We start from the raw sequence: 21,932 nt of genomic DNA, 5'->3' as shown, positions 1-21,932 counted from the left end.
AATTATTGAGGCTTCAGGCTTTGAAAGGTTATTGAACAAGTTCTGGACCAGTGAGTTTAAACTGAATTCTATAGAAGAAAATTTGAGGAAATAATGGTCTTTAAATTTAATCTGCCTTTTCCTACAAAGTAAAAAGAAATGTCCTGGGGCCTTACTCTAAAAGAACTTTAATAATCTTATCCTTATATTTGGTATAGAGATTTCAGTTACAGAATTGAAAATTTTACTAAAAACGTAACTGAAATTTCTATATCCAATATAAGGATAAATTGACTTTGGGTACACATATTTGCCTCCCTCAAACCAGTTTTTATTTTCCTTGGAAGGGACTCTCTATATATAAAGTATTCGATTGCTTTAAAATATTACATGCCATATCATATCTTCATAGGCCAGAATGGACAGTCCTGTTAAATGAATGTCACTGATGTTTTGTTTTTAGAGAATTGACTGGTTAAGTATTTCATGAAAAGAAGAATGATCTTCTAAAGAGGTGGAACTTTAAATACAGAAGATCACTGAATTTTAGTAAGTTATTTGTGTCACACTTCAGTGTGAGTGGTGACAGAATAAATAAAACTATACACAATTGACAAGAAGTGTCCCGAAATCACAAACTGATACTTGATATGGTAGAAAAATGTGCTTGTCATGTTAACAAAATTATCTTTTCTAAATGACAACATTTAAGAGTCAATGTTATTACCTTGCTCATTTTTGAAGGGCTTTTACAAATAATTTGCGAAGTGTCTGGGGATGGACATTCATTTGTAGCTGTGGGTTCTGGATTTTCAGGATCAGGGTCTATAAAGCAGAAAAAACCTACAGTAAATGTTAAATAACATGACACATACTTTCTTTATTGACATCACAAAGCAATGTATATTCTGTCAAACTTTTCAAAACAAGGACTCGTTTTTTCTGATTTTAAAAAGGTATTTAAAATAACAAGTCATGATAGGTCATCTGCTTACTGACCTTCTATAAGTTCACTGAAAGAAGGTACTAGGCCCTTAGTGTGCAGCTGGGGAATGTGATTTGAATGAGATGAAGGTGAAGACTGAACATGACTCGGTGAACATGAGACACATGGTGATTCTCCCCCTAGAGATGAAGCAAGCAGACCCAAGAGAACATTAGCACTTACAGAGAACAAGAGCGCAATGATTAGCCAGCTCCACTTTTTAACAACAAGCTTACTTACCACAGTCTTTATCTTTTCTATGATCACTGAGAAGTAAAGCTCTCTGATAACTCCTTTCTCTCACTTGTTCCACTGAAGTGGAGGCAGTCCTACAAGATAAAATCCTAAAGTCAAAGAAGCTTCTGCCAGCTAGATTATATTCTTTGTTCTTTGATGAGCAACACATCCTATCAGACCAACGGTTTTCCTCTACTGGGAAAATATTGTGCTTTTGGTGTTAAGCTTTGAAAATAATGAACTTTCTCTTAGTTTGCTAAGTGAAATTTTTATTCATACTAATCTTAAAAATATATTTATTATCTTTAAATAGTTGTATTCAGGAATTTAACAAAGAATTTTATGAATATAGTGTATCTTGATCAATGTCACCTCTTTCAACATTCTCACCCATCCCTTACCCCCCCCCCCCCCCCCCCCCCCCCGTTTATCCCTGTTTATGAGAAGAACTCATACTAAACTACTTTGTCTTCAGACGTTCCTTAGTATTAAGGAGGAGTGAGTTGAAGATAGTGTATTAGGTCACTTCTGGTTACTAAAGTTAACAAAACATGCCCAAGAAAAATTGCTTGAGGGCTGTAACCTCTCAGGGAACACACAGCCTTCTGCTATTTTGCTAATACCCACCATAAGAGCAGCTGCTTCTCTATTCCTATTGAAGAAATACTAGACTGACTTACTTCTTTCAAGACTAACTGGTAGGGCTTCGTAAAGAAATCATAGGAAGTTGCCTGTCATAAATGTCCTTTAGAGAGGAATATTTGCATGAAAAGCATAAAAAAAGGAGTAAACACAGTAGACTTTTAATGCATAAATATATAGCTGACTTAAAACCTTGTTAGCAAAGATCTTTCAAAATTATAAATGTCCTTGAGAGAGGAATTTGCATGAAAAGCATAAAAAAGGAGTAAACAGTAGACTTTTAACAGCATAAACAAACATACATACAAAATTATAATCACAAATCACTATCTGCTTACCCTTGGGAGAGCAACAAACAGGAAGAACAGTTACTAACAAAAGTCTTTTCTTTTGAGTGTAATACTTCAAAAACAGGCTTACCATTGAACTTCTGGTTCATTCTTCTCATTGGCAGAAGCTTCTTTAATAGGACAGTTATTGCTGGTTTCTTCAGTGGTATTATAAATTGCAGCCGGTATTGGTAAAGGCAGGCTAGCAGTGTTTTCTGCCTGCTCCCCATTTTCACTACTGTGGACACAGCCATCACCACTGCTGCTCAGGTTCCCACTTGCATGAGGTGATACACTAACCAGAGGAAAGTTTTCTGACTTAGAGCCACTTTTTCTAGCTTCACGTTGTCTTTTACGGTACTCTAATAGAGACACCTTAAACAAAATAGAAAAAGCAAACCTTTTATTCTTGTCTCAAATGTCAGAATGAATTCATTCTTTTTATCTAAGGAGAATTATATTTATAATAGGAAAATTATATTAAATAATCAGATTTTTAATAAATAATTAACAATTACCAAATGCCTACATGTGCTAGGCATTGTACTTAGATGATTTACATATATTATTTCATTTAATCCTCACAACAACCCTATGAAATAGGTATATTATAATCCCCATTTTACAGATGAGGAAATTGAGTAACTCACTCACTCAAGGTCACACAGCTGGTGAGTGTTGGAGCCGGGATTCGAACCTAGGTCTTACTTGAAAGCCCGTGCTCTTTCCACTATACTACATTGCTTCCCAAAAGTTGCCAACTGGACTCTGTTATAAAAATTAAAAGCACACATCACTAAAATTCTTTGACTTATAAAGCAATAAGCCTATTAACAAATTAAGTAAGTGTTGTAGTTTCTCCCATTCCTGTGAAATAGGCATTCTAATTGTCTCAAGAAGGGAACTTATATATTCACGTATAATATTTATATTAGTATATACTTTCCAAAATAATCTTACATCCATACCCTACATAATATAGGTATTATGATGACAAGAGGCATTTCTTCTATACATGGATGCCTGTTCAATGTAAGAGAAATAAAAATATAAATATTGTTATTCTGGTTTTTTTCTGGTTTAAGAGTCGTTCTTCTGAAAGGTTCATTAAGAATTTTTCAAAATGCATTTAGAACTTTGTCATATCACTAGAATTTTGTACTCTGTTGTAAACATTTTCTAATTAATGAACATTTACAAAATTCAAGTGTACATATAAAATTTTTAGTGTGAACAAATTAAGAATGCCTTATACATAACTACCAATGACACTTAAGAGCAGTATGAAAACAATGACAATTAAAATGACTATAAATTGTTAAAATGTAACCTTTTTCTTCTGTGGTGGATTCTGGGGTGTACAACTCCCGTCGATCAAATTGTCATTAACAGTCCGTCCGAAACCAGAGACAAGCCCATCTTCAGAAGTACAAAACACAGCTGTTTCCATAAACATGCCTCTAGTATCATCCTGCATCAGGCACTTTGACTCACTAATTCGGAAGCCTCCTCCAACTTCCAACTGATGTGAGGGTGTCAAGTCCCTCAAGTTGGAGTTCACTGAGAAGTTAACTCCTGTTCTGTCAGGACTCTTTACCCAGGAAGAATATAATGTCCCCCGTCCAGGGTGAGTAGAGTCCAGTTGGTTGTTAGGCTCAGTCCTGTCATGTGCAGGTGTTTCCATGGTTTTATGTAAGGCAGTTGGCTCGACTGCATCGAGTCCCAGTTGAAGGTCTGACACAGGTTCCTTTTCTGCAGGACACTGCCTGTTGACTTCAGTCCTATTTCTAGGACTGGTATAACCAATAGTCTTTATTTCTTGCAGACCCAGCTCAGTTAAATTGGAATTTCTAAAAGGCCCCAATGTCAGTATTGTTGAAGATCTATCATATCCCTGTTCATAGAATTTAAAAAAAATAACATTTTAGGATTATTTACTTTAAAATCTACCAATAATTTAAGCAAAATTAGGGAAAAATAAGTTTTTTTTTAAAGTAACTTCTTACCTCTTGATTATAAGTGCGTCTCTTTATTTCTGGAGAACTTTCTGGGGAAGAAATATTCTATACAAAAGGAATAATCAGAATTGAACATTAAATTACATTACTAAATCTATTATTTTATAGAAATTAACATTTAAAATAGAAAACTACAGAGACTTTGTTTTTAGATATTGTTAAAATCTGCTTAATTTCCATTCCCCCCAAAAGATACATTTAGTCTGCTGTGTGATGCTTTTATCAGTACAAATAAAAGTGTCTAAATTTATATAGACCTAAGTTCCCAGTATTCTCTTTTAGTTAAGAGGGGGGGAAGGTTAATTAAAAGTAAAAATCTCTTAAACCCTATCTCCTGGGGTTAATTTTTTTTCTTACCTCAAAGTGCATGGTGTTTCCTGGTGTGCCAGGAGTTACTGGGGTAACTGGTGAATATATGGGTTTATAACCATTTCTGTATGTTTCATCATCTGATTTTATCCGCGGAGGAGTGGCAAATGATGGATCCGTAGGAGTGATATCTGCATGAGTTGGTGTAGCATATGGTGAAGGAGTAGGTGTTGAAGTTTCTGAGTAAACAGAATCTAGCAACTGATAAAGTCTTCGTTTTTTTAGTGGTGTGGTTAAATCTGTTGGTGAAATAATAATCTATAAGAAACAAAACTGCTGATGTTGGCTAAAGTCTGTAATACGTTATATTCCAGGAAACATAAAACATCAATAGTAATTATGATGAATTTTACACTAAAACTATATTACAGGGTTTTAGAAAATAGTACTAATACAAAATCACCTTCCTCAAAATTAATCATATAGCTCTGAAATTAATTCCACTGTTAGCAAGCATTGCTTTGCCCAAAGACATACATAAAGAAATATTATAGGTATTAATGTTAGTTTAACATCTGTCCCTTTTTTCATCTGTTTGAAAACAACTAGCACCAAAGCCAAAACTAAACCTTTACAAATTCAATCCTAATCCCAGCACGGTCTTACGGCATGGAGGTTTTGAGTCTGGCTTTAATGAAAAAGTTTGAAGAACTGAAATGAGAAAATGTAACAATATGCTTGTAAATGTATGTACAAAGTAGTAACTATACCATGCCTATTATAAAACTATGATATATCCTGTCACATTGTTAACACTAAAACAATACTGAAAGAAATTCTACCTTGAAGTGAACAGCTATCATTTAGTAGTAGTGGACTTATATTTTCACCATTGACTATAGGACTTCTGGATCTTTCTTGACAGGGTGAATTAAATCTACGTAAAACTGCTGAATTTTCTTCTTCCAAAGCTTGTTTCAGCCATCGCTAAACAAAACAAAAATTTAAACAGGGATCAGTTTGTACCTCTTTATATAACCTATAAAGGCAGTACTGATTCTCAAAGCATTTCATAGTCATGAATAGTAATAAAGAATGAGAATTTGCCTCAGCATAGATTTTTATATGCAAAGAGAAGTTTACCTTTTTGCATGAGCCAGAAATATTTTCAGTGGGTTCTTTTCTTCTCCTTTTTTCTGAAAGGAATGGTGAAGTAAATCTAATATAATGTTTAGGAGTAGAGTATACGTGGGGACTGTATGTGAGACCTGGCAAAGAATTGAGCTGTGTAGCTAACACTTCTGGATCTGTAGTTATGCGTAGAGGCCTTTCTGAAAGGCTTTCTGAAGGTTTTCCTGTCTTCTCATTCTTCTCACTTAACCATTCATTGACCAAGTGCTGGAGAAAAGAAAATATTTGGATCACTATATGTTACTGCACAGAATCTCCTTACGGAATCAAATTAGAAATTCTTATACCATCCAAAAAATTAGGCAGTTTTAAAATCATATTGTCCAAAGAAATCTATGTTATTTTACATTTCCTTACTTATACTATTTTTTCTGAGATTTTTCTATACAATATTTTATAGGAACAAAAGATAGTTACTTTCGTAAAAATTACATTAATAAGACACTAATCCATTTTAACATGGTAAAATCTAGGAGATATCAGTCAGTACCTCAAACCCTGTTAGAATTATTATTGCTCCTACTATATGTATAAAATGTTTAGTTCATTAGAAAAAGTTTAATGTTAGCAGTGCTTTTCTACTGAAAGTGCTCATCCGTCTTCTGGAGATAAGGTCAGTACACACACGCATACACACTCTCACACACAAGAGCCCTGTCAGCACCGACAGTTACACACACACATACACACACACACACACACACACACACAAACCCCCCCTGTCAGCACTAACAACTCCTGATTTAAAGGTTTTGAAATACGTCTTAAACTTAGGATTTGGAAATTTACATTTTTTTTTTTTTTGTCGGTTGTGGGGCTTGAACTCTGGGCCTGGGCGCTGTCCCTCAGCTCTTCAGCTCAAGGCGAGCGCTCTACCACTTGAGCCACAGCGCCACTTCCGGTTTTCTGGTGGTTTATTGGAGATAGGAGTCTCACGGTCTCTCCTGCCCGGGCTGGCTTTGAACCGTGATCCTCAGATCTCAGCCTCCTGAGTAGCTAGGATTACAGGCGTGAGCCACCAGCGCCTGGCTACATTTATTTTTAATTGTTTATTCTTTGATTTACAACTTATGTCTTCACTAGTTGTATGAATGTACTTGGTCCTAACATATAACATTTTCTTTGCTTTTAGCATGTACATGTTTCTCTAGTTACCAAATAATACTAGTAACCTCATATTTTAAATGCAAGTTGTAGAGAAAGTAGTATATATGTGAATAAGTATCTTCACACACAAAATATATATACATAGGCCCATACCATTCTGTCTTTCAGAGGAAACTGCTATAAACATGTTTGCATTTTTTCTTCTACCTTTGGCAGGACAAGCCATGGAATGTAGTGGTGAAGATAGGGAATCTAGAACCAGGCTGCTAGGGGTAGAGTCCTGGTTTTGCTACTTCCATTGTGACCATGAGCAAGTTAAGTCACTTTTCTACTGTCTCACTCTTAATCTACAAATGAAGAATCCTAACGGAAGTCCACTCTACAAATAATGTTGTGAGAATTAGGAGTTAAAAAAAACACATAAAGCTTTGATAATAGTATCTGACATTGAGTAAGTGCTATGCTTTGTTAAACCAAATGTAGCCTTTGGCACTATTTGACAAAACTCTGTATTGTGTTGTTTAAAATCAGAATAGTGTAAGCAAAACCTGCAAGCAAAAGAGTATTTTTAAAGGGAATCAGGTATGATTCTGAGACTGTCAGTTTAAACAAACACATAGTAGTATCACAACAATTGAGTCATTTAATGATTAAAAAGCAAAGTTTATGTAATATTACATATTACATTTCTCATTGACAAAGTTTTGCTTTTTAAAAACTAGAGTGTTTTGTCTTTTCACTTTTCAAACAAAAGTTAATCTTTCTAAGGTGAGCAAAAATAAACTTCATTGTTAAAGCTATTGGTTTGCTTGCATAAGCTACCTGGTATAGTCAGAAGATCACAGACTTTGAATCAAATATTAGAAAGCTCCTAAACCCATGACACTGGCAAAGAAACCAATCTCTGCCACAAAGGTATAATTCTGGGCTTACAGTAGAAATATATTAAACATACTTTCCATGGTATAACAGTCTGGCTATAAAACCTGTATGGAATTCAATAAGAATAAGTACTTTGCTAAAAAAAAATTTGGGAGAAAGGTAATATGTATGATCTACCTTCTCCTCAGATAGCTTAAGGTTCACAACTTGGATCTCTCTAGTCATAGTGCTGTACTTTAATCAGAGTGGAAGTAAAACAGTAGCTTTATAAGACTGCTGTTATTTCTGGGCTAAAAGATCAGGTTGGTTTAATTCAGTGAAGTTTACCATAAACTGCTTCATTAAATATGACAGTAGCTTTCCAAAAGATCCTTATCAATTTCATCTAAAACTAATCTTACACTGTTATAATATTCCATAGAAATCAACAATTTCTTCATATTCAGTTCTTATAAATCTACTTGCACAATGAAATTTGTAAAAAAAATACTAACAATAAAAGAAAGGCTTAGTGGTAAAGTACCTGCGTACTAATCAAAGGGCATTTTTGGATTTGATTCCCTGTACCAGGGAAAAGGGCACGGATTGATATACAGCACATCACAAATCAGTTTCAGAGGAATGTAACTTTTGTACATAAGGTAGGTATAAAGAAATAATAAAATGTAGCCAGGTTCTGGTATCTCATACCTATAATGCTACTCAGGAGGCTGAGACAATGAGTTTTCAATTTAAAGTCAACCTGGGAAGGAAAGTCTGTGAGACTCTTATTAACTCCAATTAACCAGCAATTCAAAGTAGAGCTGTGGCTCAAGTAGTAGAGTGCTAGCCTTGAGCAAAAAATTCAGGGACAGTGCCTAGGCCCTGAGGTCAAGCCCCAAGACTGGCACACAAAAAAAAAAAAATCATGAGTTTGTAATACTGAAATGTTGAATCTTCATAATAAACGAATTTATAGTTTTGAATTTGTCATTCTTAAGTAAAAAAAAAAATCTGCCAACATAAAAATGCCTTTCAGCCAGGCATGGGTGGCTCACGCCTATAATCATTGCTACTCTGAAGGCTGAGATCTGAGGATCGTGGTTCAACGCCAGCCTGGGAAGGAAAGTCCATGAGACTCTTAGCTCCAATTAACCACCAAAACAAGAAGATGGAAGTGGAGCTGTGTCTCAAGCTCAGGGACAGTGTTCAGGCCCTGAGTGTAAGCCCCAAAACAACAACAACAACAACAAAGATTGCTTTTAATTTGGTTGATTATAAAATGTTAGTAGACTGAATAATAATAATAATAATTACTATTATTTGTCAGTCGTGGGGCTTAAACTCTGGCCCTGGGCACTGTTCCTCAGCTCTTAAGCTCAAGGCTAGTGCTCCACCACTTGAGCCACAGCGCCACTTCCAGGTTTTCTGGTGGTTAATTTGTTACGGACTTTCCTTTGCAGGCTGGCTATGAACCTTGGTCCTCAGATCTCAGTCTCCTGAGTGGCTAGGATTACAGGCATGAGCAACTGCCGTCTGGCTTGAATTATTAATTTTTAATTTTTTTTCCCCCGTATGAGGATGAGGCTTGAACTCCAGACTGCTTATGATACTCTACCACTTGAGCCATACCTCCACTTCCAGCTTTCTTATTGATAAACTGGAAAGAATCTTAAGGCTGGTTTTATTTAACCAGGCTGGTTTGGAAAATCGATCCTCAGATCTTATCCTCCTGAATAGCTAGGATAAGATGTTTAATCCATCATGTCCAGCTATACTGAAGTTTTAAAACATCGATTTAATATCACAAAATACTTGTAAATCAGTTCTTAAATTTATTAAGAAGCATACCTTCTTTGTTTTGGGGTACCTAGTAGGACATTTATTAAGTGCTGGAACTTCAGTTTCAGTAATTATTTCTGCTATTGCAGTTTCGGTTTCGGGTTCTATTGCAAGTACAGTATTTTCAATATCATTTTGTTGTGATGTGACTTCAATATCAGGAGAAGATGGCTGGATATCTGAACACATACTGACAGTTCTATGTCTCCGACGCTGCTGTCCAATGTGAGTCCTACTTCGAGAGAAACTTTTTCTCTGTTTAGTTCTATTCACTTTGGCAGGTGTTGGTTTGTTAGCAGTTTCTTCTTTTGCTTGTTCCTAATTCAAAATACAATACAATGGAACTTCTGATATTTATCATATGTCTCTTTTTTTTTTTTTTTTGCCGGTTGTGGGCCTGAACTCTGGGCCTGGGCACTGTCCCTCAGCTCTTCAGCTCAAGGCTAGCACTCTACCACTTGAGACATAGCACCACTTCCGGCTTTTTCTGCTTATGTAGTGCTGAGGAATCAAACCCCAGGGCTCATGTATGCAAGGCAAGCACTCTTATCACTGAACCACCTTCCCAGCCCTCATATGTTTCTTTGAGTAGAACAGTATTAGTCTACTTCAGAAGCAATGACTTAAAGATTTTTGTACGCCACAACTAAGCAAGTATAGTCTTAGGTTTCAAATGTTAAGTTCCCCAGAAGACTGGAAAAATGCTAACGTCAGGCTTCATTAAACATTCTTTATAGCTGCAGTAACTGAACTGTTTAGGGAAATTTTATTTGATAATGTTTAGGGTGAAAATATTTAATTCTAGAAATAAATATAGACCTGAATAATAATAATAATGATAATACCTGAATAACTTCAGCATCACTGACATTTTGTGCCTCTTTACATTCACTTTTAACTTCAGTTTTGGCTGTGCTGATCCTTTCCAAAGCTTGTTCTCTTCTTTTCTCTCTCTTTTCAAGTCTGGCAAAAGCTTGCAAAATTGCTTCCATTTTCCTTTCTTCTCTTGTCTATGAAATTTAAATTTTAAGTTAGACAATATCATTTCTTTCAAGTAAAAGTTCTAAACTCGAAATGTTCATGACAAATTTAAGAAACATTTACTGTGACTTAGCAAACAAGTCTTTGTTGGTAGAAATGGTGGGAAGCAATACTCATTCAACATTGCAAATATCTTGGTAAGACCTGCTATTATACAAGATATATTTCATGAAATAAACACTTGTGTAATTGAGTATTAATGATAAGGCTAAAACCAGACAAAAAAAGCCTAAAAAACTATCTCACTTTTCCAAACTGGAAATTCACCTTTATTAATATAGAAGCCAGCCTTCAAAAAAAAAAATAGATTCAAAATCTGTAAAGTTGAAACGGTAAAATTCAACTTGAAGAATAAATATATTATCACTATATTGTGGTATAAAATCTTGGGTTCAAATCATGCCTCTACCAGTCATATGAGAATTATCTCTGTGACGCTAAGCAAGTTAGCTTTAATTTTCTGCAACTACAAAATGTGGATAACAATACTTACACTTCACTGAATTGTTACTGAATTCAAAGAGAAAGTATATCTGATGTTTTCACATAGTACTTGAAAAATGGTGAGCACTCCATAAGTGTTAATTTTTCTATTTTAGCCCTCTAGCCCTCCATTACAATTCTTTTAAGGTATTTCTCTACCTTCCGCGCTTCCTTTCTTACACTGACACTTCAAGACAGGGACTGAGGGAACAGCAAGAGTTCTTTTGAGCATCAGTTCTCTTGGATAGAGAACATTAAGAGCAAGACTCAGAGCCTTGACCAGAGGGTCTGGCAAATGCTTCAGCTCAACCAGAACCAGGAAGCACGTCCATCAACTGTCCAGTTCTCCAAATGAAAAGAACCAGGTCCTGAGGCTCAGATCCACTGTTCTTTCCTCCTTCATTGTCATCGATGTGGGGAAGAAAGAAAGAAAGATCAGAACTCAAGGTCTGGCTTCCATAATCTCCACATTGGGAGTTTTAGTTTCAGTAGCTATCAGCAGAGATTCAAACACACCTATATTCTTGGAATTACTGATTAATTCTTCTTTCTTTAGTACAAATTAAACAAGGGAACAAAATAAGAGCCAATAAAATTCAGCAAAGATACTTCCAAAGTTTCTCATTTTTACAGAAAAGTGCTATACTGCAAATTTGACAAAATGTTATCCTCACCCTCTTTATTTTACAGGCAAGGAAACTGAGGTCCAAAGAGGTAAAATTACTTGTTCATGGATACACAATCTGCATCTTAGCTCTCCTGATCTGGGGCAGGTAATCAAACCCTGAAAAAGTAGCATAGCAAAAGATGATCTTATTTGTTCACTGAAACTTAAAAATTTAAAGCTGAATCCTTCATTAGATAATTTCATGTCTGATCTATTTTTTGAGTGTCTATATGTATGTGCTGGTCCTGGGGCTTGAACTCAGGATCTAGGTGCTGTCTTTAAGCATTTTTCACAAGGCTGCTGCTCTACTACTTGGGTCATAGCTCCACTTCCGCTTTTCTGTGTGTGGCTACTTGGAGAGAAGAGTCTAATAGACTTTGCTGGCTCAGCTGTATTCAAGCTTCAGTTCTTAGATCTCAGCCTTCTGAGCAACTAGGATTATAAGCCTGAGCCAATGGTGTCTGGTTCTAATCTTTTAAATTACCTTACTTGACCCCCTTTTGTTATATGGCTAGCTCTAAAAACTTTGTCTATGTCAGGGCTTCACTAAACTCAATGTCTCATCTGTTGCACCTGATCGAGGAAGAAGTTATTTACTGTAGGCTTTGTTTAAAACTTGGGGAAGGTGCTGGGAAGGTGGCTCAGTGGTAGAGCGCTTGCCTTGCATGCCTGAGACCCTGGGTTCGATTCCTCAGCACCACATAAGCAAAAAAGAAAAAAGCCGGAAGTGGCGCTGTGGCTCAACTGGTAGAGCGCTAGCCTTGAGCTGAAGAGCTGAGGGACAGTGCCCAGGCCCAGAGTTCAGGCCCCACGACCAGACACCAAAAAAAAACAAACTTGGGGAAGGTGTATTTTCCTAGAAGAAATAAAACTCAGAGCAAGAATCATTTACAACATAGACCAAAACAAAGAAGATATTATCTATATTGTGATTATTTTGAATTTCCATATAAGGAATTCCGTAATAAAGACCAAGAGTAAAGTGTTATATATAGTATACCAACCAGGGAATGGGGAGAACTTCACTGAAAAAATTGATATCTCAGAAAATATCATCTTATAAAGTGTTTCGTAATTTGAATCAAAACTAAGCCTTCAAATTTGTGAATATCTTTCAAGGAAAGTTTTGCCGTTAATAGGATCTAAGAATTTAGGTGGTGAGGACTGATAAACATAAGGCAGGCATCTAGGGACTTCTGGTTTTTTTGTTTTGTTTTGTTTTTTGTTTTTTTTGATCCGTTATGGGGCTTAATCTGGCCCTGGATGCTGTCCCTTCAGCTCAAAGGCTAGCGCTCTACCACTTGAGCCACAGTGCCACTTCCGGTTTTTCTGGTAGTTAATTGGAGATAAGAGTCTCACAGACTTTCCTGCCCTAGCTGGCTTTGACCTTCCATCCTTACATCTCAGCCTCCTGAGTAGCTAGGATTACAGGTGTGAGCCACCAGCGCCCAGCTGATTTGGTTATTTACCTTGCTACCAGATAAGCAGCTGCTCTCTTTCTTTTTCTCTTTCTCTCTTTCCTTTCTTTCTTTCTTTCTAAATAAGTTTTTTAAAAAGGCCATGTGAGGTCTTGGGGAGTGTCCCCTGGGCCTGTAGTAGGTAAAATGCAGGGTGTGAAATCTGGTCACCAGAGAGAAACCACCTTGCAGTCTTCCAATTCTAGAAACAATTCCTAAATTTTCACTTGGGGGATGGGACAAGGACCACAAAACTGCCTTGAAGGTAAAGAGAAGTCAGAGCTAAACTACTTAATTACCCTATCCTACGGTCTTGAAATGGAGAAATTTCCTTACGCTGAGAAACTGGAAGTGATTTATGTCTATAATCGTAGCTATTCAAGAGAATCAGATCTCAGCCTCTTGAGTAGCTAGGGTTATCTTCAAGCCACAGGTTTCCAAGAGCACACTAAAATATACAGCAGTTAGACAACTTTGCATGAGTCATACAGCCTAGCTATTAAGTGGCAGCGCTACTAGGATGTGTTGTGGAGCTATACCATCATGTATTATTCAGGCTTCCCCTCTTTTGTTTTTTTTTTTTCCTTTGACCAGCATTGGTGCTTTAACTCGGCATAGAGGCTGTCCCTTAGCTTTCTGACTCAATAGTGCTCTACCACTTGATCCACAGCTCTACTTCTGGCTTTTTGCTGGTTAATTGGAGATGAGTCTCAAGTGCTTTTCTGGCATCCAACTGGGATCATCAGATCTTAGCCTCCTGAGTAGCTAGGATTAACAGGTGTGAGCCAATGGCACTCAGCCTACTTTGACATTCTTGGTTGCCTGCACACCCTCTTTTGAGAAAGCTTCTCTAAAGCAGTACCCTTGTATTCTTTGTTCATCAGTATACTAAATGGTTCTTACCACTCAGATTTTTATTACATGTAAAATTGGGTATGTATTATAGAATGCATGTGTCATTATGTGAAGATTATCTGAACAGAACACCAGTCCAGTTTTTAATCCAGTACTGCCATATCATTAATTACTTATTAATCAATGGTGAGAAAAGGTGAATTTTTTGATGAACTAAGTTTATGGGGCTACAGCAGGGGAGGGGAGCAGTGAACTCAGGACATACTAAGCAACACACTTAGCCCTTGAGCCATTCCTGAAGTCCTCTTAATTTTTTTCAGATTGAATCTCATATTTTTACCCCTGCAGGCTTTGTACTAGCTCTTTCCATGTATCTCAGATAATAGGTACATGCTACCACACCTAACTATTGCCTGACACAAAGTCTTCCAAACTTTTTTCCTGGGCTAGCCTTGAACCAGTCTTCCTAATTTCCACTTTTTGAGTTGCTGGAATTAGAGAAGTAAGCTACTGTGTCAAGTTGTAGTCTATGGGTTGTTTATTGCAGTAGTAGGGTTTGAATTCACAGACTTGAGGCTTGCTAGACAAGTGCTCCACAACTTGAATCATATCCTAGTCCTTTTCGCTTGTTTGTTTTCCAAGTAAGTTCCAGGCTTTTGTATGTGTATTTGTGTTAGAGAAGCAGACAGTGGTCTGCTTACCTCCATCCTGATCAGCTGTGATTACAAATGTGTGTCACTGTGTCCAGCCTGATTTTTAAAATAATATCTTTCTAACTTTGCCCCCATCAGTCTTGAATGATGATTCTCCTATCTCCACCTCTCAGGTAATTGAGTTCACAGGTATACAAGACCATGCCTAGCAAAACTGGTTACTTTTGTAAGTACCTCTCTGAAGACAGAGACACTGTCCTATCATTCTTATTAAAAAGAATGAAGCCAACAAACAAAACACACAAATCTACCAATACAACTAAAAATAAGCAAAAAACTTATGTAGATAAAAGTCAACAAGATAAAACCAACAAGGACCTACTGTTCAAGCTAAACTACAAAAGGACAAATATATTTGAATTTCCTGCTTTTATCTGGAAAGAAGAGGATATTAATGATTCTTCTTAGGCATATCTGTTAAATATTCATGTGGTTAATATTACCTAGTCTTGTAACAGGAGATAGTTTAAATCAGTTTGGACATGTTTCTCAAGAATAGTGGAGTTTTGTGTAGTTTTAGTCGGATTTTTTTTAAGTTTCTGATTCCAACTAGTGATGTTCATCTGGCCAGAATAGATGGCAAAAACTAAAAAAACTAAAGGCTTACTCATAGAAAAAAAATTTCAAGACAATATATTAATGCTTTGGGAGGGGAAAAAATCATACTAATGCCTTAAGAATCCTAGGATATGGTCTGGGAATGTGGCTTAGCGGTGAAGTGCTTGCCTAGCCTAGCTTGCATGAAGCTCTGGGTTTGATTCCTTAGTACCATATAAACAAAAACAAACAAATCCACCTAGGATGTATGCTTCTGCATTCTGTCTGCTTGATTATATGCAAAAATTTTATAATTCAAACATCAAGTCAAGGGCTGGAAAATGTGCCTTCGTGGTAGAGTGCTTGCCTAACATGCACAAAGTCCTGAGTTGAATTCCTCAGTACCACATACACAGAAAAGGCCAGGATTGGCATTGTGGCTCAAGTGGTAGAGCACTAGCCTTGAGCACAGACAGGGACAGAGCTCAGGCTCGGAGTTCAAGCCCCAGGACTGGCAAAACAACAACAAAAATTCAGGTCAAATGTAACAATATTAAATAGTAAGACTGAAGCCACTTAGCAATATATATTTGTGTGTGAAAATCTTTTAGATTTTTAAAGTTTTATTTCCTATTCTTTCAAAATACAAAATATGTTTACAGTTCTCAAATTTTCTACATTTTATTCCCTACTCAGAACCTTAGTGTCAGATAGTAGTATGAGTATGCTGAAATGGATGTAAAAACTTATTACATATTACATAAGTAGAATCAGAACCAAAATGGAACCACAAGTATGCTTAGAAAATATGAAAATATTTTCTCTATGAGGTTTTAACATCAACAAAAGGGTGTCCAATTTTCTGGGATCTGGACATAAGGGCCTCCATCTTTACCATCTATCGATGCTGAAGAACTTTGGAATTTGGACTAGAGGTATGGCTTAAGTAGGGAGAGCACCTGTGTCTGCCTAGCAAGCATGAGGCCCTGAATTCAAAAGCCCTGTATTGTAAAAAAAAGAAATAAGTAGCCCTAACAAAACTTTTAAATGGAATGCAATCTTAATTTCACAAAGAAGTTCTTTTTTCAAAGCCAGTTGTAAAAGAGGTTCCTCCTCCCAGACATGCGTCCCATTTGAAACCAATGACATACTAAATTGGTGGTCTAAAAGTTCCTACAGGGGTAATTATAAATAAGGTGGAACAAATAGAACATTATTGAAAATCAGTAGTCAAGAAAAGATCATAGGTAATTTGAGAAGAAACAGTAATTTAGGTATAATTCAGTCTTAAAAAGATTGAAGATAATTCTTTTAGATACAGGAACCAACCTCCTCCTCTGTAACAAAAAAAAAAAATCACTGTTCACCTTTATTTGTTATTGTCATCCCTATCCTCTCTCAAAAGACCAGTGTTTCTGAAATCCTGAGGCTAAGAAACAGTCCTATATTCCTTTTACAATTGTGAACACTGGGATGGGAAGGTGGCTCAGTGGTAGAGCGCTTGCCTTGCATGCATGAGGCCCTGGGTTCAATTCCTCAGCACCACATAAGCAAAAAGAAAAAAGCTGGAAGTGGCACTGTGGCTCAAGTGGTAGAGCGCCAGCCTTGAGCTGAAGAGTTGAGGGACAGCGCCCAGGCCCAGAGTTCAGGCCCCATGACCGGACCCAAACAAACAAACAAACAAACAATTGTGAACACTAACAATATTGAAAGGATTACCATCATAGCAGGGATGAAGACTCAAGTTCAGTAAGCCTACAAAGCAAACTTATAAAGATCCCACCCCTAAGTATATGACATATGAAATTACATGGAATACAGCATGCAAACATAGGAAACAAGCATAAAAGCAAAGGGAATGAGGAAAATCTACAGTTTGTAAAGACCTTTTCAAATCTTAGGGGCATACTTAATTGTATCAATGTTAATGGATCCTTTTTATAATTTTTTTTTCTTTTTTGCAGTGCTGGAGATAGAACCCAGCACTGTCTGTATGTGAGGCAATTTCTTTACCAGTGAGAAGGTACTCAGCCATACCACTGATTCTGATGAAATAGCTGTCTAGATTTCACAGACAGAATATTTGCATGTAAATGCAAGGGTTAGAGATCCTAAATTTATTTTTATGAAAACCTTATTTTATGATAACATAGTACTAGCCTACAAATAGGAGCTTCTAAGCCATATAGGTTGTTTTGGTTTTGCTGGAATTATAAGGCTTAATAGTTTTGCTTTTTTCTACACATCAGCTCATGAAAGGAAGGATACATTTAGCTAATGAAAGACATACTGAGCAATAATTGTGGTATTAAAATTTATTAATATATCTCAGCTTCAAAAGTTAATGATTTTTAAATGTTACATATTGTCTACACCAATAACAATTTTAAAAACATTAGTGGAATTTGTTTAAATGGTTAATGACAAAGCAAAGTTAAAATGCTCACTGTCATACTTCCATGTGAAAGCCCATTTAAAGGCAGCCACAATTAACCCTGGGAAGAGCAGCTATCATTAAGCTCAAAGGCTTGGTTGCAAAAAGCAACTACTGGCTTCCCAACTTACCATCTTCCTTTTCCTTTCTGCAATCTGCTCCTCTGATTCCATTTCTACTTCATTACTAACAGGAGTTTTTTCTTCTATATCATCAATAAAATCTGGCTCCTAAAAGATGAAAATTACTTTAGGAACATCAAACTATTAAAACATCCTTTAACCACAAGTAATTCAACATAAATTACTACTTAAAACTGATTTACTAATTAAAAAATTTTCAAAATCGTAATTTAGTCAAATATGCTTTAAAAAGTTCTAGTCCAGGCAGGCACCAGTGGCTCATACCCACAATCCTAGCTACTCAGCAGGCTGAATTCTGAAGATCAAGGTTCAGAGCCAGGTTGGGCCAACAACTCTTCTACCTAGCAAAAAGCCAGCAGTGGAGCTGTGGCTCAAGTGATGAGTGCCAGCTGTGAACAAAAAAGCAAGAGTGTGGGGCCCTGAATTCAAGCCCTAATACTAGCACCAAAACAAAGCCCAATAGTTCTAATTTTAATTAATAAAGATCCATTATTCTTAAATATGTACCATGACCTTATGTTTCTATTTGTCCCACATCAAAACATTCACCGATGGGCTGGGAATGTGGCTTAGTGGTAGAGTGCTCTCCTTGTATACATGAAGCCCTGGGTTTGATTCCTCAGTACCACATAAACACAAAAAGCCAGAAGTGATGCTGTGGCTCAAGTGGAAGAGTGCTAGCTTTAAACAAAAAGAAGCCTAGGGACAGTGGCCAGGTTCTGAGTTCAAGCCCCAAGAATGGCCAAAAAAAAAAAAATTGACTGAACTTGGATATATGAAGTGGTTCAGTTTAAAACTTAGAAAACATTCCTAGAAGATAGGCCCCTTATTTAATGAGCAAATCCTTAATTTCCACATTTTAATGGTATGCCTTCTGTCTGCTTAGAGGGTATATAAAATGTCCTTCTGGAATAGCAGTTTATAGGCCAAACTCCAATACCTTAAGTATTAGCAAATTTTCTTTCAAAAATCTTATTTGCATTGATTGGATTGATATGACTACTTATGTTCAGATATTTAAGCAAAAGAAATTTTTGCTGAGACTTTTAAAAAGATTTACAAATGTTTAAGTGCTTTACAATTACCCAGACTTAGGAAAATCTTTCCTTCGATTCTTCAAGGATTCGTTGGCCAAGCTGTGCCTGCTGAACTTGTATTTAAACCTTAAGGTACTTCATTAAGAATGGGCGTGGGGGGCTGGGAAGGTGGCTCAGTGGTAGAGCGCTTGCCTTGCATGCCTGAGCCCTGGGTTCGATTCCTCAGCATCACATACGCAAAAAGAAAAAAGCCAGAAGTGGCGCTGTGGCTCAAGTGGTAGAGCAATAGCCTTGAGCTGAAGAGCTGAGGGACAGTGCCCAGGCCCAGAGTTCAAGCCCCATGACCGGGCCCCCCCCCCCCCCAAAAAAAAAAAAAAAAAGAATGGAGGTGGGAGCCGGGCGCTGGTGGCTCACGCCTGTAATCCTAGCTACTCAGGAGGCTGAGATCTGAGGATTGCAGTTCAAAGCCAGCCTGGGTAGGAAAGTCCTTGAGACTCTTATCTCCAATAAACCACTCAGAAAACCAGAAGTGGCGCTGTGGCTCAAGTGGTAGAGTGCTTGTCTTGAGCTGAAGAGATAACTCCCAGGCCCAGAGTTCAAGCCCTAAGACCAACAACAACAAAAAAAAGAATGGGGGTGGGGAGTGTTTCTCAAGTGATTAGCATGCTTGTCTGGCCAGTAGAGGACTTGTGTTTAATCTCCACTAATACACCCCAACAATTAAGAGTGGACTAAAATAGTGTTTAAATTTTTACATTAAAAGAGAGGCTAAAATATGACATCAAGAATCAGAATTAATACCTGATTATTTGACACTGATAGTCTCAGTGGAGAAAGCTTTCTCTGTTTCATTTCTGGGCTTTTAATCTTGTTGGTTGTTCCTTCACAGTCCAAAGTAATATTCTGATTTTGTGTATCTTTTTCTTTTGAAATATCTTTCTCTTTTTTTCCTTTTTTTCTTCTTGTCTCATAACCGCTATTGATGTTTTCTGTGGCTTCTGAACTTCGTTTTAGAACAGGGCACTCTGGATTTTCTTTGAGGCATGCACAGTCTACCTTGTATTTACTGGGGATTACAATCAGGTAAAAATTCAATATGTAAAATAAAACCAGGAAATTACTATCTTTTAAGATGCACACAATATTATATGTAATTTCTGATTAAACTAATCCTTAACTTTTTAATCTGCATTCCTGATAATTATCACAAAGCAACAATTATTTTCTCATGAAAGCAATCTATTAGACAGACTTTTTACCACAGACTGGGCCATAGGTATAACATGTTAGAGAAAAAAAATTAAAACATTAAATCTGTTAAGGTAAAATGCTACTACTGTATCTTATACCAAATAAACTTAAGGTAAACAGTATAATTACTTCAAAGTGTAATAAACTTCCTGAATAAAATGCTAGATTTAGCTAGCTGGTGGTTCAAACCTGTAATCCTAGCTACTTAGGAGGCTGAGATCTGAGGATCAGTTTGAAGCTAGCCGGGCAGGATAGCCCATGAGCCTTTTATAATTAACAATCAAAAAGCCAGATTGGAGCTGTGGCTCAAGAGGTAGATTGTAAGAAGGAAAAAAAAACACACACAAAAAAAGTCAGGGACAGTGCCTAGCCCCAGAGTTCAAGCCTCAGAAAACACACACACACACACACACACACACACACACACACACACACACACACACACACACACACACACACACACACACACACACACACACACACACTTTAACAAATACCAAACACACACACACTTTAACAAATACCAAACACACACACACACACACACACACACACACTTTAACAAATACCAAACACACACACTTTAACAAATACCAAACCCTAGTATTATGCTCTTAAAAGATTATTTTAATAAAGTTTTTTTTTCTTCTTTTTTATTCTTGAAGGTGATGTATAGAAGGTAAACAGATTTCTCATCTTCCCACAATAATTAGTATTACTCAGATTCTACAGATGAGATAAAGTTTGGGCCTGTATGACTCTAAAGGTTTGCTTTTAGGATTATAGAATATCAAATACTGATAACAACAATTTGTGTTTATTTAAGAAGTTATCCTTTGCCAGGAAAACTGACAGTTTACACTAAAATGTTAAAAGCATTCTTGTTCTATACTATTTGCATCCTTGAGATAATGAGGTAAAAAGGGATGAAAAAAAAATACCAGTCTAAGGTTAATAGCTAATAACAAATCTAGGATTTGAAACCAGATAAATTAGTCTGTGATCACAGCCAATCAGCAGGCTAAGCTAAGAGGATCAAAAGTTCAACTTCGGCCTTGACCACACAACAAGAACCTGTCTTAAAAACAACATTTTTTTGTTTCTTTTGTAGTACGTTCTTCCCCTTATAGTATAACCCCTGTTGTCACTGTATTTAATGTTGTTGCTCTGCATCTTGTATAGACATTTTTCTAATTTGGGGAGGGAAAGGAAATAACAAAATGCTGAAACAAGGATACAGGAGGACCCATTGAAACAATGAGATGTACAAGACACTGTTGAAAAGGTGGGGGTACTGGGTAAGGGAAAAAAAGGGAGGGGAGCAGTAAAAACTTCTCTACAGTATCTTTACAAAAATATTAAAAAACAACAAAAAGATACATGTTAAACATAAAGCAGGTTACCCCAAAGGTTTACAAAGGAAAAATTTAAATGAGTATGATAAATCTGACTTATAATAATTAAGGTGGAAAGGAATTTCACATTGAGAAAAAATAATTTGAAAAACCCTAAAACTACAGTTAAAAAGTATACCAGACAGGCTGGGAAGGTGGCTCAGTGGTAGAGTGCTTGCCTTGCATGCATGAGGCCCTGGGTTTGATTCCTCAGCACCACATAAGCAGAAAAAAATGGAAGTGGGGCTGAGGCTCAAGTGGTAGAACGCTAGCCTTGAGCTGAAGAGCTGAAGGACAGTGCCCAGGCCCAGAGTTCAGGCCCCAGGACCAACAAAAGAAAAAATATACCAGACAACTTGTTTTTGGGGATTTTTTTTTTGGTTGGTATTAGGGTTTGAACCCTCAGGGCCTGGGCACTGT

At 36.8% G+C, this 21,932-nt stretch overlaps 1 protein-coding gene across 3 annotated transcripts in view; it reads right to left on the bottom strand.

Moving 5' to 3' along the window:
- The window catches only part of Kmt2e (lysine methyltransferase 2E (inactive)), an 81,027-nt gene that overhangs the window by 2,348 nt on the left and 56,747 nt on the right, over window positions 1-21,932 (bottom strand). For all 3 annotated transcript variants that reach the window (XM_042684499.1, XM_042684498.1, XM_042684500.1), the window contains 13 exons: window positions 19,669-19,933; window positions 17,819-17,917; window positions 10,346-10,510; window positions 9,510-9,818; window positions 5,643-5,897; window positions 5,342-5,486; window positions 4,548-4,798; window positions 4,179-4,235; window positions 3,503-4,066; window positions 2,264-2,547; window positions 1,205-1,293; window positions 979-1,104; window positions 707-804 (listed from right to left, as the gene is read on the bottom strand). In XM_042684499.1, coding sequence (XP_042540433.1) covers window positions 707-804; window positions 979-1,104; window positions 1,205-1,293; window positions 2,264-2,547; window positions 3,503-4,066; window positions 4,179-4,235; window positions 4,548-4,798; window positions 5,342-5,486; window positions 5,643-5,897; window positions 9,510-9,818; window positions 10,346-10,510; window positions 17,819-17,917; window positions 19,669-19,933 — 2,707 coding nt within the window. The remainder of the gene's footprint in view (window positions 1-706; window positions 805-978; window positions 1,105-1,204; window positions 1,294-2,263; window positions 2,548-3,502; window positions 4,067-4,178; window positions 4,236-4,547; window positions 4,799-5,341; window positions 5,487-5,642; window positions 5,898-9,509; window positions 9,819-10,345; window positions 10,511-17,818; window positions 17,918-19,668; window positions 19,934-21,932) is intronic.

Source organism: Dipodomys spectabilis, unplaced genomic scaffold, assembly GCF_019054845.1.
Source record: "Dipodomys spectabilis isolate Male_0828 unplaced genomic scaffold, ASM1905484v1 ptg000089l, whole genome shotgun sequence".
NCBI lineage: Eukaryota > Metazoa > Chordata > Mammalia > Rodentia > Heteromyidae > Dipodomys > Dipodomys spectabilis.
The sequence above is the reverse complement of the archived record's forward strand: the minus strand, read 5'-3'. Positions and strand labels throughout refer to the sequence as shown.